At 36.5% G+C, this 16,305-nt stretch overlaps 1 protein-coding gene across 3 annotated transcripts in view; it reads left to right on the forward strand.

Moving 5' to 3' along the window:
• LOC127968293 (rho guanine nucleotide exchange factor 10-like protein) overlaps window positions 1-16,305 on the forward strand; it is a 106,723-nt gene that overhangs the window by 42,059 nt on the left and 48,359 nt on the right. For all 3 annotated transcript variants that reach the window (XM_052569401.1, XM_052569402.1, XM_052569403.1), the window contains 2 exons: window positions 4,790-4,890; window positions 14,411-14,532. In XM_052569401.1, coding sequence (XP_052425361.1) covers window positions 4,790-4,890; window positions 14,411-14,532 — 223 coding nt within the window. The remainder of the gene's footprint in view (window positions 1-4,789; window positions 4,891-14,410; window positions 14,533-16,305) is intronic.

Below are 16,305 nucleotides of genomic sequence, written 5' to 3' on the forward strand. Positions count from 1 at the left end.
CATTTAATTAATATGAGCGCTGTAGGCTACGTTTCAAGTCAAAACACGGTGCGGATGTCTTTATTTGAATGTATCTGAAGGGAACCGACTGTCCTCAAAAACTTGTCATTTGCATTTCAATTTCTTTTTAACTATAATTCCTGATAAAGCAATATTTATGAACGCAGAGATGTTCGGTGTACAGCCGTTACCCGGGAATCCGTTATATATCAGTGGTCTTAAAGCTCCACCTCATGGCAGAGAATAAATTAGAATTTCCAACAAGCCTTTCTAGCTGTTTATGGTCATATGATCAATGCAAAAAATATCAACTCACGTTTTTACGCAGCAAACACATAGAGTTGTAAATGAGAAAGAAGTTAACGTGCCTTCTAAAAATCTAAACAATAAAGACAGTGATACTGTATATGTTTTAAATTGTCAATTTATATGCTTTATTTATCCCTTTTCATAAAAATGGTCTAAAGGCAGAAATGTTGTATACGATTTTTGTTTTTGTGAAAAACAAAAAAATGTTATCATAGACATTGTCCAACGCCACTCATACTGTTAATTTTACTTGTGCTTTTCTTAAAATCGGTCATAAATTGCCTTAAATTTATTTATTTAAAATTCTGCAGATACTCTGTAAAGTAAAATTAAATTCCTTACTTCATATTTGTTGATATTTGTGTATTGAAAATATTTTTTATTGACATTTAAACTCCTATCTGATTTTCTATATTTAAAAACAAAACCAAACAAAACAAAACAAAATTATTATTATAATTTTTATTTGGGCTATTAAATACATTTTTGGGCTACCAAAATCTCAGGAGTACCTGGCCGAAGGGCTACCAGGGATTTAGAAATTTTGCGAACCCTGATGTTGTAATTGTTTTTATTGAAGGTTTCAATATTTTGTTTGGCACCTTGGTCAACAGTTGCTGTCTTTAATGGTGCTATATAAATAAAGCTGACATTGACACTGACATCAATACATTCCCTGGGCATCAAACCTATCACTGTAGTGGTGCTACTGCCTGTGTGAGCTTCAGATATTTGCATATTTATGAGGTTAGTAACATTCATTGGACAAAAACAGATTGGCCACACAAAATCGGGATTTTGTCTTCTGAAAAAAAAAAAGCCCACAAAAATAATAATCACTCAAGTTAATGCAGTTACTTTCACCGTTTCACTTACAAACTGAAATTAAACACAGCGTGAAAGCATATGCATATTTAATTAGGTAAGAACTGAGGCATTTTATGATTGGTTTTCTGTAAATAAACTTCAAAGCATTGCTAACACTTTTGTGAGACTTTTTATTTAACTCAGAGTTTAAAAGAGGCCTTAACTTGGTTTTAAAAAGATGTTAACCCAGGATTAAGTGTGAATTAGACAGGTCAATTGAGTAGTAGGCATGGGGTTTATAGAGCTTATAGGCATAGAGTGCTTTGTCCAAATCCACTTCCTGTATGATATACAGTCTCCTCCAATCAGCACAGAGACGAGCTGGTGTGTCTTTCTTTCATTCCACTATCTGTCCTGTCATTCTGCATTAATGTCACACACATGCCACAGCACTGACCTGCAGCCATAAATCAGTCTGTTCTCTGCTCTCCATTCTGCCCTTTTTGCCTGGGAGTCTGCCTCCTCTGCTGTTTCTTTATTCAGGCCGCACAGAGACACATAAACTCGCATACCCACTTGCAACCACCCAGATTTTCAATCAGCCAGCGGGAGGAACCCTGGGCCATTCTGTTTATCACGTTTAGACCGATGTGGGTGCCCAGCTTTATCCCAAGAATCAAATTAAGCATGGAGCGCACTTACTCCGCTCCGAACAACCAGCCCTCCCCCATCCCACCTCTTTTTACTTATTTTCCCCCATGAAACCATTGTGCTGAGTGAAGGAAATCTGTGAGTTGTTGTTTGCATTTGCCATTCTGGGAAGGAGCCAAGCATCCCCTGAATTTCAGTCGAAATTCGATTTCTTTATCTCAGAGCGTCTTCGAAGGTTTTAGTTCATTCTTCTATATCTGTGCCTTTGCACTTCACACTTTTCTTCCAACCTTTTTCCTTTCTCTTGCTCTCTCCGAGTAGTGCTGTCTCCCCTGGGCTGGAAATGAATGCCAAGCAGACAGAGGCTGCTGGTGTGACAGTAGCTAAGGCGGGCGTCATCTTATTCTCCAGTCAATTACCTTCTAATGATGTTTGAATGTGAATTGCTTTCCGTGTCCCTTAGCCTTTGCTGAGAGTCTTTCTTTAGCAGGCACTGTGTTAGAAATGAAGTTAAAGTATTTTTACAAGTGTAGAATGGATTCCTGACTCATTGAAGACATGGACAGCTTTATTAAGCAGAGTGCAAATCTACAGTTTACACTTTCTATTGTACTAAAATGACTATGTAGTGGGAAAATGTATATTATGAAATATTACAGTTTTTCTCAGTCGCTTTGGTACATTTCTTGAATCAAACTCACAATTTGCAAAACATAAAGTGCATTTCTCAAAACAACCCGTACAAATAGCAAATCACCATGAATTACCTGCAAAAGCCAGTCTCCTGCTCAAAATCCTTAGTTCATCTCTCAAAAGTAAATAGCTGTGTCAATGAACATATCAGTGCCATCAGAATGACAAGTCCTTGTGTCATAGTGTACGGATAAGACAGTCAAATTGCTTAGTCATGTTGTCAATATAACAGTTTACTCTGGAGGGATGATCTGATGTAAACCTCTGTATTGAACAATATGCCATATGCTTATGTATTCCATATCCATTTCAAACGTACACATTTACACATTACTGTATGTGGGATATTGACTGAAAGAGACTGGATAGAATTCCCAGTTACACTTTTACAAAGTCTGACCAAAAAAAAAAAAAACCTTTACAATGTCATTGTGATAAAGGAAAAACAAATATGGACACAAATATGAAAATAAGTCCATTTTCAGAATGTGTAACTCTTGTGTTGTCCTCTGTCTATACAGTATAAGCTTTTCAACTGAAGATTCATGAGATGAACCTTTGAGCTATTTCAGAGAAAGGGTTTATCATTGGTTTATCATCTACATTCTCTTCATAAGTCAAGATTCACTTGGACAATTCATGCCAAATGTACAAAAAGTCTAATAATAATGTGTAAAAATAAATATAAAAAGTGTGCTAGGCAGTTTTTGACAACTAGATTAACCATTTTGCATTTAATGACTTATATGATGAACTAAAGACTAGATGTTTTGAAGGGTAAGACTGTTGCACAGAAAACTATGCAATACGTTTTGAGCAACATGACATGAGCAACTGATAATGTAGGAAACTGCCGATAAACATGCATAATCAATTGCATGAATGTACAAAAGCAATCGCAACTTGTTCAAAAGAATGAGAAACTGGTTTTATGATGTGTATAAATGACTAGATAATGTGGAGGTTGTACAAGTAGTTTTGAGAATTTCATTTCTGTTTTGAAAAATGCACCAAAGTGACTGAGAAAAACTGTATTAAATATATATTTGTAGCAATAACAATACATTGTATGGTTAAAAATGATCTAATTTTCTTTTATGCCAAAAATCATTAGGATATTAAGTAAAGATCATGTGCCATGAAGATATTTTGTAAATTTCATATATTTTGTAAAAATATTTATTTGAAATACATATATCAAAACTTAATTTTGGTTAATTTTATTGTTTTATATTGCCAATATCTTAATTTGGACAACTTTAAAGGCGATTTTCTCAATATTTGGATGTTTTTGCACCCTCAGATACCGGCACACTTTTTTTTTCCACTTCAAGCACTGGATAGATAGATAGATAGATAGATAGATAGATAGATAGATAGATAGATAGACAGACAGACAGACAGACAGACAGATAGATAGATAGATAGATAGATAGATAGATAGATAGATAGATAGATAGATAGATAGATAGATAGATAGATAGATAGATAGATAGATAGATAGATAGACTGATTCTGCAAAGGGTGTGTAGTTGTGATCTTAAGAGCAAAACTGTGCTTTATATGAAGACTCGCCTATATGGATAAATCCAAGGTTTAGATAATAGAGTTTATAATGTTCAAATTCAGAAACTGAATCCCATTTTCAATTTTACATTGTCATTTTTCAAAGTCAAATCCAGGTGGGTTTCTTGTGGCCAATCTCATTCAATAACTAATATTAAAACCTGATACCATCCAGAAGCAGACGGTGCTCAATCATGCTTGCTCATTTCCTCCTTGTAGAAGGCATTGCTGAAAAGTTCTGCTCCATTAACCTGGCTAAACACCTTGGTCTAGAATGCAGATTAACTCAACATGCTCACCTCATCTTGTGGCCTGATCCTCTTCCTTCCTTCTCCACATAACCCTACATACCAACACATCCATAGAACTTACGGGTCTCTTTGACCTTCATACCATCTCTTTGATTAAATTAAGGACGAAATATGTATCTCCATGCTATCTTCATTTCTGCTGTCTGCTTTTTCCCTCACATAAGCACACATTTCATGAAAAATCAGACTCAGTACACAGATCCAGGCTTAGCTTGAGATCAAGCTGTATTGTGGAGAGTGGCAGCTGCTCTCCCCGGGGCTCCTTGGTGCACTGCAGCAAAACTATTTCACTGTATTATTAATACTGATAATTAAGGGAGCACCATGTTGTGATGTGTTTTATGAAAATTTTACAAGATTATAAAACTCAAAGGGCCATGGCAACACTCCCGTGTTGGTTCGTTCAGTAAATCTCACCATCTGACCAATTTTTTTTTTCACATGTCCTGTAGGTCTGGTCGTCCTGTGAGCTTCACAGTGGTCTTCAACACACCAAGCCCCGTCAGCAAGATATCCTGGGTCAACCGGTTACACTTAACAAAGATAGCACTGAGTAAGTTTGAATATAATTCTCCACTAACTGATGACTAGATTTCTGTTGATCCAAAACATTGACTATGATTGTTAAGATCTAATACGATAAATACATAAATAAATGGATTGGACTAATAATAATAATATCAGGACAACTCTCTGAACATTTTAGCATGGTGATGGATATGACAATATTAATGTATTTGGTCTTAGCGGAACAGATATGCTAAGCTGCTGCTGAATCGCTGCTGGTTATTACTGTAGTTTATTACTTACTTATTATTTACTACTGCCAATGCATATGGCGATACGGTGCCATGATTATTCAAGCACAAATAGGCTATCAAATAACCTGTATCAGATCTAAACAGGTGGAGCTGGGGAAGGTGGAGGGTTTCAGAGATTCTCGAGCGAATACTAGCCAGCCATTTAAATAGAAGGCAGCAAGCTCATTGGCTCCATATGCAGCATGAACCAATCAGCTTGTGCCAAGTTGTTTAACTCTTTTAATATCATCAGTTAAGTTAGCGCCCCGTCAGCCAGCGCCATCTAGAGTTTCATGACTGAACTATATATTTATGTGATTTTACAACAACAACATTTTATTTATTTATTTTAATTAGCAATGTTATTAAAATAATAATTTAGAAAGATGATTCCAAAACCAGATAGGTGTTTTGTTTTTATTCAGAGTTTATCAAAATAGAAGGCCAGACAATGTTTGCTGAATGCAGTAAAGAGACGATAAAATACAATTTCACGCTCTTATAGCTTGGTTATATCATCTCTGCATTTACAAGGTTATGACTTGTTGGCTTAGTATTAAATCAGTGCAACCAAGTTTTATTTAGTACTTTTCAATGTGTAAAATAGTTTTAATGGGTTTTAACCTCAGGGCAAGGAGATATTCTTGCAATGCATTATAAACTATGACTCCCTGAAGAAATGCCTATTTCTTTTATGACAAGCTAATAGAAATAGCCTCTCTGCCTCTGGTTTATTGAATAGTATTGGCATTAGAGTACTGGCAGTTTTATAACTCTAGAAAAACTGAATTTCACAAAAGATTTAGCCATTTCAATAGTGGCATAATGGTCTAACATTCTTCCCGTCTCAAATGTGCTCAAGAAGCCTGGTGCCATTGTAGATGTTTTATTCCTATGCTTATTTTCTGTATTTAAAGCACAAAGCTGCCATCACATTCTTGATTTTTTTGTAGGTTTGATTTTAGAAGATAGACTGTGTATAGTAATACTGTAGAGACTAGCAATTTATTAACACTCAATCTGAAAATAGTACAGTGTTTTAATTAATTATAGTCTTTCTAACGTTGTCCAATCTTATGATATTATAATACTGTAGGAGTCTTTGGAGTTTTTAATAAGAAATGCAAACAGATTTCCAAACAGCTGGACATTAATGCGTTAAATATTGTTTTTAGAGCCTATAAGTTTTGATGTAGTAAAGATGCTTCACTGAAATTTCCACATTGAGGCATCCAGATTGTTGTAATTTGTGATAAAACTGTTTGTATGTAGTTTTTGGACTTGAATTGAAAATCAAATCCAGCAGCTTGGATATTTTCATCGATGCCATGCATGAAACAAAGTATCCCTGTCAGTCTGCAGACCACCAAAACTACAACTGACTGATGGAGTCTGGCTTCTCAGTGACAGACTTGCATCTTTTTCGACATCAGCTAAAGTTGAACAAAAACAAAAGAAGTGGTTTTACTTCGATTGGCATGATAAAAGATTACACCATCCTACTTGATGGACAGACAAAGAAATTAGAAAAAAATATGGTAGACCGGAGTATGTCTCCAGTAGCTGTTAAGAGTCTTTATTGGAACCTGGTTTTACCTTTTATCTTAGAATGTAATCATTTTAAAGTGCAAAGTACAATTGTCCAAGCTTTGCCTCGTTTTTTTTTTGGTAAATTATCTTGTTTTCACACCAACAATAATGGTTTTCCATACGCTGCCTCTATGGCTATTTGTGAGCTGTTGTTGAAAAGACTTTTACAGCAATAGTCAAATAGCAATCTTGGTTGACACTAAGTGGGTGCTAGCAGTGTAAGTGGCAATATCCCTCCAAAAAACAAGAACAAAAACAGCTAGATAGCAATGAAGAATGACAAACATTCCCGAGAATTTCTTTATTTTCTCTCTTTCTGAGAAGACATTTGGCTTTCTCTACATTTTCATGTTTGCTCTCCTGCTTTTTCTTGGCTCGCCCTTGGTTAGCTGTCAGACTTTTGTTCCATCTCAGCCAAACTTGTTGACCAGAATGAGCTTAAATTCACAACTTTTGTACATCAAAACATTCGGAGTGTTTTGTGCAGATTGACATTGTTATTCAACCTGCTGAAGCCATAAGTTACACCTTAATTTCATTACGCCCACATGTTGTCTACTTATTTAGCCAAATGAAATTACAATAACAGAAATTCTGGTGCAATTTTGGCTCTGATGTAGGCAGAAAAAAAAAAAAAAAAAAACTTTGACTGGAGTCATTTGAGACCCTTCACCTCCCGTCTGGCATTGCATTACAACACAAGACACTTCCTTGTGTTATCAGTCCCTATATTCCTCTATCCCTTAGGTCCTCTTATAAGGGCCATTGACAGTTTTCCATATGGTTAACATATGCTTATATCTATATGAAACAGGCTGTCAGAAAACAGTGTTTGTGATATTCTGGCAACATGCAGGGAACTCATGGGCGTGAGATTGAGAGCTTTAGCATGACTGTGGATGAGTGTGTCCAGTGGGTTCCATTAATTATGAAGATGTGGTTCAGAAATTGCCACCACAACAACATGTGGTGCTGAGAAAAGGCCCAATTCTTTTTCCAAATGCTCCCTTGTTGCATGTTCATAGGTGCACCACTTTTAATAAATATTGACATGCAGTCTTCAAGGTAGGGCTGGGTGATAATTCAATAATGATAATTATCGCAATATAATTTTCTTAAAAATAAAATCTCTCAATGGTAATGTAAACAACACCGTTTTTATCCTGTCAAAAACAGCTTTTTTCAGATCAAGCTGTTTTGTATCATTTTTCTTTAAATGCAAATGAGCTCTGCTGACCCCGTCTCTCTCTCTCTCTCTCCCTCCCTCCCTCTCTCTCTCTCTATATATATATATAATAAATAACAAAATAAAGAGCAGTGATAATTATGAATATCGACTGATCATTTTAGCCTTCATGTATTATCATGATAATTGTTTTTGGCCATATCGCCCAGCCCTACTTCAAGGGTTTCTACCAGAAATGCCCATGTAGTGAATTGGTTCTAATATGACAGTACGTATATTGTTTATTGACTTTTTTTTTTTTAAATGAGTCTTTATTGCATGAACCAATCACAGCCAAACATAACTAGTCATATCCAATTGTATTGTGATGGTGGCATTACCTCCTCTCAAAAAACTTCTCCTCATTCATTCTCCTCACAAATTCCACTGCATGCTTTAGGGGGTCTGTTCAAACTCAATGGGATCAGGGGAGATGAGAGACTCCCGTTGTAACTTTACCTACTGGTGTCGCTGTTGGACAATGTTTCTGTAGAAAAATTAGTGATTAATACACTTTTTAATGTTATATTATGTAATACTGGCATTGTATTATTTTTGTTCTACTGATTTTCTTCTCATCCAATATTTTGAGGACTCACAGCCTCCTCTGAGGAAATGCATAAATATAATTGCACACATGCAAAGAAAGGCAGATTGGTTGATAGAAAACTTGGAAATGAAAAATTGAGAGATGGAGATAAAGATTACAGATACAGGCAATTTCTATTTGCTTTCTTCTATTCAGTGTTCTTTGTGGTAAACAAAGAACAAGAGGATGTGACTGATAGCAAAGCATTGTACATTAAGCACAGAGCAGAAGAGTGGGGGACCATTTGTAAACCTGTTGTTGAGATCGATCAGGTTGATGATAAACACAGTTTGTCCGTTGGAAGGAAAGGCAGTGGTAGTTTACCCCACTCCGTCACACACTCCTCTCACTCCTGATCAGTGATCACTGCCGTGGTCTGTCTGGCACGGCTATATAATGATAGACAAGATAACTTTTAGAACAATTCTGCGAAGCAGTGGCCTTAACCTGTCTGTTCAATTCACTGTACCACTTAGTAACCTAGCAAGCAGGAATAAAATCTGTAGATGTCATAGTATGTGATTCCTCAAACAGCAAAAGAAACATAACATACAACGAAACTAGCCAAATAAATAAATAAATAATTATAATAAACAGCATTTTTATTATATGTTATGGTATTAAGCTATGCTGTTATACATTCAAAAAACGAAAAAAGTAAAAATTTTGATTTATACATATTAATAGGAATTTAATAAGCAATTGTTTACCTCAGCACTGGTCCCTGAAGTGTCATGCAGGCATCCTGTGAACTCTTTTGGTTCAACTATATCTTTGCTTCTACAAGTACTTATAGATTGGTCTTCTTGATAATTAATCATCACAGTAGATTTAAAGCCCACTGCAGTCAGTCGATAATGCTGAAGCTTAATTAAAATGAAATCCCTATTATGATATGGTTCTGTATATTTGCTAAGCTCCTTCTGGAAAAACTGCTTGGTCCATGAATGGTTATTAGGTACTGATGTAAATGACAAACAAGTTAGACGAAGTTCAGTGTATTGTTTTGGAGTATATAACCGTTAATTAAAAATGCTGTATGAACATTTTGTCCTAAATAGATGTGCCTGCATGTGCTTTCACGGCTTGTGCACCTTTCTCAAAGAGTCAAGGCTGCAACCCCCTGGATGGAAGCATCTGTGTATAGTACCCAGCAAGGCTGTGGTTCAGCTATTCACAGCCTCACTGTGTGGCAGTTTTCTGGCCTGTTCTGATGAATGTTTTCAATTATGTACTGAAGAGCAATGTTGAAGAAAAAGCTATACAAGAACTGTTTGGGTGCTGCAGTTAGGTGGTCAAGTTGTGCAGCAAAGCACAAAGGGATGCCATGCAAAAAACGTTTTACTGAAAGAATATCCATTATCAAATATCAATTACTTCAGAAAGTAATTCAGGCTTCTTTTTGTCCATGCAGAATATAATACAGCTGGGTGATAAAACAATAATGATTATAATTGTGATCAAATTTTCCTTGATGAAATGATAACAAGAGTTTGATTAATTTTCGATACAATGTTTATTAGGTTAAAGAGGGACAAAACGGTGCTGTTTATCCACCCAGCTCATAGTTCAAACAGCAGCGCAGTGGTTGCGAACTCACTATAGCAGATGCATTTTCTCACTGATGAGACTCGGTCATGCAGGGCTGTGAGATCCAGGGTGAAGTGCTTTATTTGACATTACTTGAGATTTATAAAACAGCACTGAAAAACAGGAAAAACACTGTGCACAACTATACTTTTCAATTTGCAAATCGTTATAATCGACCATTATTGGTAATTTACTATAGAAACACTAACTGCATCATGGTAGTGTGGCGGAAATGTGGGATATTCATAAGAAAATTTATTATATTATTAATGTAGACGTGTATTAAATGTGTTGAAGGAGTAATATAATATAATTACAGCCTATTTGTGATTAAGCTATATTATTTGTGCATTTATACAAAATTTATTTAGAATAATATTTTTCGTTCAGATACCTAGAAACCATATAGTTATATTTTTACTATGGTATTGAGATGCTATACGTATGTGTGGTTTTAACTGTGCTTATCATGATTGAAATGTATGCTACTATGGAAGGCTAATGGTTAATTGTAATAATACTTGAACAGCCAGAATGATTATAATTAACTATATAAAAATTAGGTTGTTAACATGTTAACAGATATTGCGGTTTTTGAAAAGAACAAAAATGGACATCTGCATCCTTACTCAAGTTAATGTATCCCTACTCTCATTTCAAGAAAATGTCAAATGTGCATTTCTATGAGTGCATTTCTAAGATACATTTTGTCCATTTTTTGCATCCCTAAGCATAAATAAATGAACTAGCATGTTTAAACTTGGTGATGTTAAGGAACCCCCGATCATCATCTATTATCTATTATTGTCATCTATTATCATTATTTTCTATTAACATTATTTTTTTTTCTGATATTGTCCACCCCAAAGAACCATCTTGTACTCCTTCAGGTGTCCTAGGACTGTAAAGCTCAGATAACAGACTTTTCTTTTACAGAAAATAATTTATATTATTATTATTTTTATTTTTTTTATAAAATTAAGTGCTTTAACAAAAACGTAAACTTCATTTTTCATCCTTTAAACTTTCCAGACATCGTAATCCATTGTAAAAGCCTTAACCTAAATGCTCTATACTTAATAAAAACAAATAGCCGAAGCTAAATCATTTTCTGTGGTAATTGGCATTACACAACTAATGCTGCCAACTGTGCTTCACTTCAGTTGAACACAAAACATTTGTTTAATACCAAAGCACAGAACAGTTCCAATACAGAAATAAACTGACAACCCCAATTCTTATCATTTGTTTAATTTTATCTGACAGTTTTGTGTGTGCGTGCGCTTATTTTTTGCCTATATGCAGATGCAAATACATTTCACTTTTATTTTATCCCAGTTTTTAATCCAGTGTCTGTCTGGTGGAGATACCTGTTTGCCTCGAGCCTAAATCCTCTCTCCTGTCCATCATTCTCTCACCTTCATTCTCACTTTCTGCTTTTCCATTGTCTTCCTTCCTCTCACGCTCTGACAGCGGCTATCAATGAGCAACCCCTGGTTAAACCCCAGCCTCCCTGATGAGGTGCACACTTGTTTGCTTATCCTTTGCTAAGCGGCTTGAGTTTTACTACACAACATGAATAGAACGATGGTTGCTGCATTGTCAATGAGGGAGAGTGCAGAGAGTGTTTGGCTGCTGAGTTTTGGCATGTTCCTCACATTGTGTTAGCCGGGGTATTGGGAGCTTACGCCAACAGAATGCATTATGCCTGAGTCATTAGCAGCACTAGCCCTTGCTATACAGGGGCGCAAGATAGACCTCATAACACTAATGCCTCATCTGACTTGCCACCGCAGCATTTATTGAGAGCGAAACATCAATTATTTTGCATTATTAATATATTTCAGAGGCCTGAAACCCAATTGTACTGTGCTCCTAGTAAACCAGTGTTTACTACCAGCATGTATGTTTATAGTCTAAAGTCTGAAAAGTGTTGGTGTGTTGAAAAAGTGTTGGAATCTGGTATATTGACCTTTTCTGACAAACAATTAGCAAAGATCACATTTCATGCCGAACTATTAGCTAATTTAGTAGCTAGCTTAAGTGTCGCAGTGCGAGGCAGGTAAACGGCAAACACGTTGACCCTTAAGTAGAGCTGACTGACAGCTTGAATTTAATTATAGTCATTTAAAAGTGAACTACGCTCTTCGATCATCTCTTCAAAGGGCAAACTTGTGATGAGATCATAGCAGAACTGTTTTATTTAATGAGAAGATTTAGATAATTCTGTCCTGATTGCCAATGGAAAGGAGACGTGGTGGGTCGAAGGATTAGACGCTTTTGTAAGTTGGTAAAATTTCCTTTCATGCTTCACTGTGCTGTGAAAATATAAACAGCCGCATCGAAAGGCTCTGCTTCTAAATGACTAAAGATGTTAGGGCCTTGCTTTTATTATATTTGTCTGACAGTCTAGAAGGTCAGGGTTTTGTTTGAAAGATGCCTACCTGAATAGAGTTTACTTTCATGCAAAATCATAGTGTGGTCTGTTGATGATGTTCTTGATATTTCAGAAGAATTATAAAAAGCCTGGTGCATGTTCCAGTGGGACAAACTGCTAAAGGTACCCAGACAAACCTTGACCTGCTAGTCTGTGCAGTTGATTGAAGGAGAAATAAATGTGAACAATGAGAACATGTTGCCCCGTAGGGCCAGACTTGGTTGAGTCTGTCTTGGGTACTGTCTGCACTTTAAATATTAGTTGACAAACCTTGATGATATGGTGTTTGTATGTAATGTTTTTCCACACAGTATGTGTGATTATTAAGCTTTAATTGAACATATTAATTATAAATGAGAATAGGGTTGTATGTAGAAACAATATGTCAGAACAAATGGTAATTGCAATTTTAGGCATCTAATTACTCACAGGAGGCCACATGTTAGCAAAAACTAGTTGACCTAATATTTTTTTTTTCAGTTTCTTCATGATCACTAGCTCACAAAAGAGTAGCAGAGTCAGAAGTGTTGTTTGTGTCTGCAACATTTGGTGTTTGAGATACACTACATAAACAAAAAACTAATATATGAATGAAAAAATATTGTAAACACCATGGTAACAGTATTTTAAATGCTATTTAGGAAATTTCTGGGCATCCTCTTTATCAGTCCATTTTCACAGATATGCAGAAATATTCCCTTAGAAATGATCTCAACTTCTGCTTTCCCTTTGTCCTTCTAAAAAATGTAATTACCTTTTAATACTTTTATAAATAATGCATAGATTTGCCATAGCAGTAGGATCAACTTTGTATAAAACGATTAGATGAAGAATTCCCATTTCTGGACTTAAAGTATTGAAAGGGGATTATTGCAAGGTGTGTGCAATTAGGTTAAGAATCTGTGTGGTTTTATACATAGTCTTACTGTACTTACAGGCAAGGAAGTCCCAGTCTGAGAAGTTTAGTAGAAGTAGAAGTGTTAGAAGGCTGACCTTTCGAAGTATGCCATTGATTGCATTGATTTTTAGAGAGTTGGCTCCATCGTAAGTGGAGGAGGAACGGAAGCAAAAATCAAAGCGTGTTTGCCTCTTAAGAGTGTGTCTACCACAAAGGGCTGATATACAGAGATATCGAGACTCTGGCCATTTTGAAATCTGAAAGAAATCCTCCTGAAACCCTTGTGAAACTGTGAGACTAAACTCAAACTAATTGGCCCTTAAGTCTCCTGCTCTGACTTGCGCATTGATATGGCTATGGTACATCGGCCGTCAAACCGTGCCACATACCTTTCACACTGTGAAAACAAATGAGCCGGCTCCTATCTGACTGCAGTTGTTTGTGGCCTATTTTCGTGGTTTCTGGGGCTAATTTCTTGTTGATGTGCTCACAAAGACACAGGGGACCAGAAAAACATGACATTTGTATGCAAGAGTAAGATGGCCGTGATAGGTAATTACTGAATTGCTTTAATAGAGAACAGTTGCTGGCAGGCATGTATTGTGCTTGGCAATTGTAAACCCCTGTCAAAGTGGCTGTGAGGGAAGACCTAGGTGGCCCACGCCCCTAGAATTTAGACTTCATTAATTGAAACCTGGAGGTTGCTGCTTCACATGCTGAGACGGACACCTGCTGCAGGAATGAGACTTTTGAAGGCTCATTAGTCTGCTATACTGAAAATATCTTCAGAGAGTGCTCAACAGGAGCCTCAAACATCTTAACTACTGCCATACTTCAGTTTGTATAATTAGATACACATTTGAGATGTGATGTCACCCTGCATGATCTGCTAGGGCAGGAGAATGAATAATAAACTAACCCAAATATAACCTAATCTCTTGCAGGAGACGAAAACACACCGGGTTGGTTCTCTGCAGAGGATGCTGGTAAGACAAAAGCTCCATTTTGGTGTCCACTGCTGTCCTGTCGCATGCCTGCCTTCACCTCCAAAGGCCAGGAATTTAAGGTGAGAAACTTCCAGTTTAATCAGAAACTTTCCTCGAGCAGAAAGAAGTTTATAGTTCATTTCCCGATGACAATGTTCTTTTAGAAACTGTTGTATACCATGCAATCTTTTTTTTTTTTTAGCTAGGAAATTAAGGTTCCACAGAAGCAACCTCCACAGACAGAGTCTGACCATAGGATGATTTTACAGGAACATTGCCACGATTGTGGAATTACAAGGTGGCATGGAAGCTTTCCAGTCACACTAGTAGGAGAGTGAGGTTGTGGATCAATAGGAGCTGTTAAGAGCAGCTAGCTCCTCATATATCAAATGGTGAACTCGGATAAGAGACAGACTAAAATGGCTTCAGAGTCAGTCAAAAAGGAATGAAATCAATTTTACTGTCTGGAAGAGGATATTTCGGGCTAGATTTTAAGACCTAACAAAGTTAGATGCCATGTGAGGAGGTTATAAAGTGATCATGCAATTACGTTAATGACTGTGGGACACCCGAGAATAAATCAATCAGGCTGCATTAAATTAAGCTCATTGCAACCCAATAGATGGGAAGTCAAGGCTGTTGGTGAACTGGCGTGATCATGCATTTTCTGCATCAGCTTGGAGATCTGAAAAACAAATTGACGGTATACTTTTTCCACATCATTGCTTTCCACAGCTGCTCCGGAGTTCGGTTACCTTGTAACAAGAATTGTTATCTGGGTTGGGGCAAATTTCTTTGTGATCTTAAATGCTACACAATTCCTCGAAAATATATAAAATATATTTTAGTTTTTTTGTGTTTAAGTAATCCAACATTTCTTAAACTAAGATTTTTAAAAGTGAGCATGGAAGTCATTGGAATTTCTATAGTCAATATAATAATAATAATAATAATAATAATAATAATAATAATAATAATAATAATAATAACTTAATTTCCAATTGTGGGGTCTTTGAACAGTAATAAAGTCAAAGAAATGAATTAACAAGTATCAAAACCCTGTATGAAATATTTGAGCACAATCCTGCCAGCAAATGAACAAGATCTGAATGCCATCTAAAGGTAATGTGAATTTGGTCTGGTTATGGATGGGTGGCTTGCGCATCTGTCTTGTTGACAATAAAAGGTGATATGGGTTTAAAGTGAGTGACTTTAAGTCCTCCTGGCAGAGACATCTTCTGTGTTACTGCCAGCATGTGCTGGCCAGTGCCAAGGCCTCCAAAACATCTTACTGTAAGGTTTTGGCAGCTGATGTGCTTGGCAGGACATTGATTGTTGCAGAGATTTTTTCTTTTGATCTTGAGGACCAAGATCAAAAGAGAAAAGCCGTTGGGGATCTTGCTCATCTCCAATAATGAAATAGAAGTTCTGTAGCATCACACCATGAACAACTGATCTGCACACACACAGTTCTGCCATTTTTGTAAAAGCCTGGTGGGTGGACTTGTTAGGCGGAGGAGATAACCGTTATCAGGTCTTTCACTTCTGACGCGGAACAGTTGGGGTCTCTCTGTCCCACCCCTAACCAGTCCACCAGGCAATATCTGACCCACTTCTAAGCCTTGCAAAAATACTGTAATACTGCACAAACAGGCACTCATTGTTCCTGAAATGCAGTACTAAGTCAAGGGCTGTTCTGTTCAAAGGCATACACTTGAATTGATTGAGGCATAAGCTGTATTATATGTAGGGCTGTGCAATTAATAGCATGCAATTGCCATGTGCATCTTGTCAGTAAAGCCCGTCCTGTGATTTGTCGTAAATCTCCATCACCTGCTTTCAGATAAAGTGGC

The sequence above is a fragment of the Carassius gibelio genome, chromosome B11 (genome assembly GCF_023724105.1).
Source record: "Carassius gibelio isolate Cgi1373 ecotype wild population from Czech Republic chromosome B11, carGib1.2-hapl.c, whole genome shotgun sequence".
Classification (NCBI taxonomy): Eukaryota; Metazoa; Chordata; class Actinopteri; order Cypriniformes; family Cyprinidae; genus Carassius; species Carassius gibelio.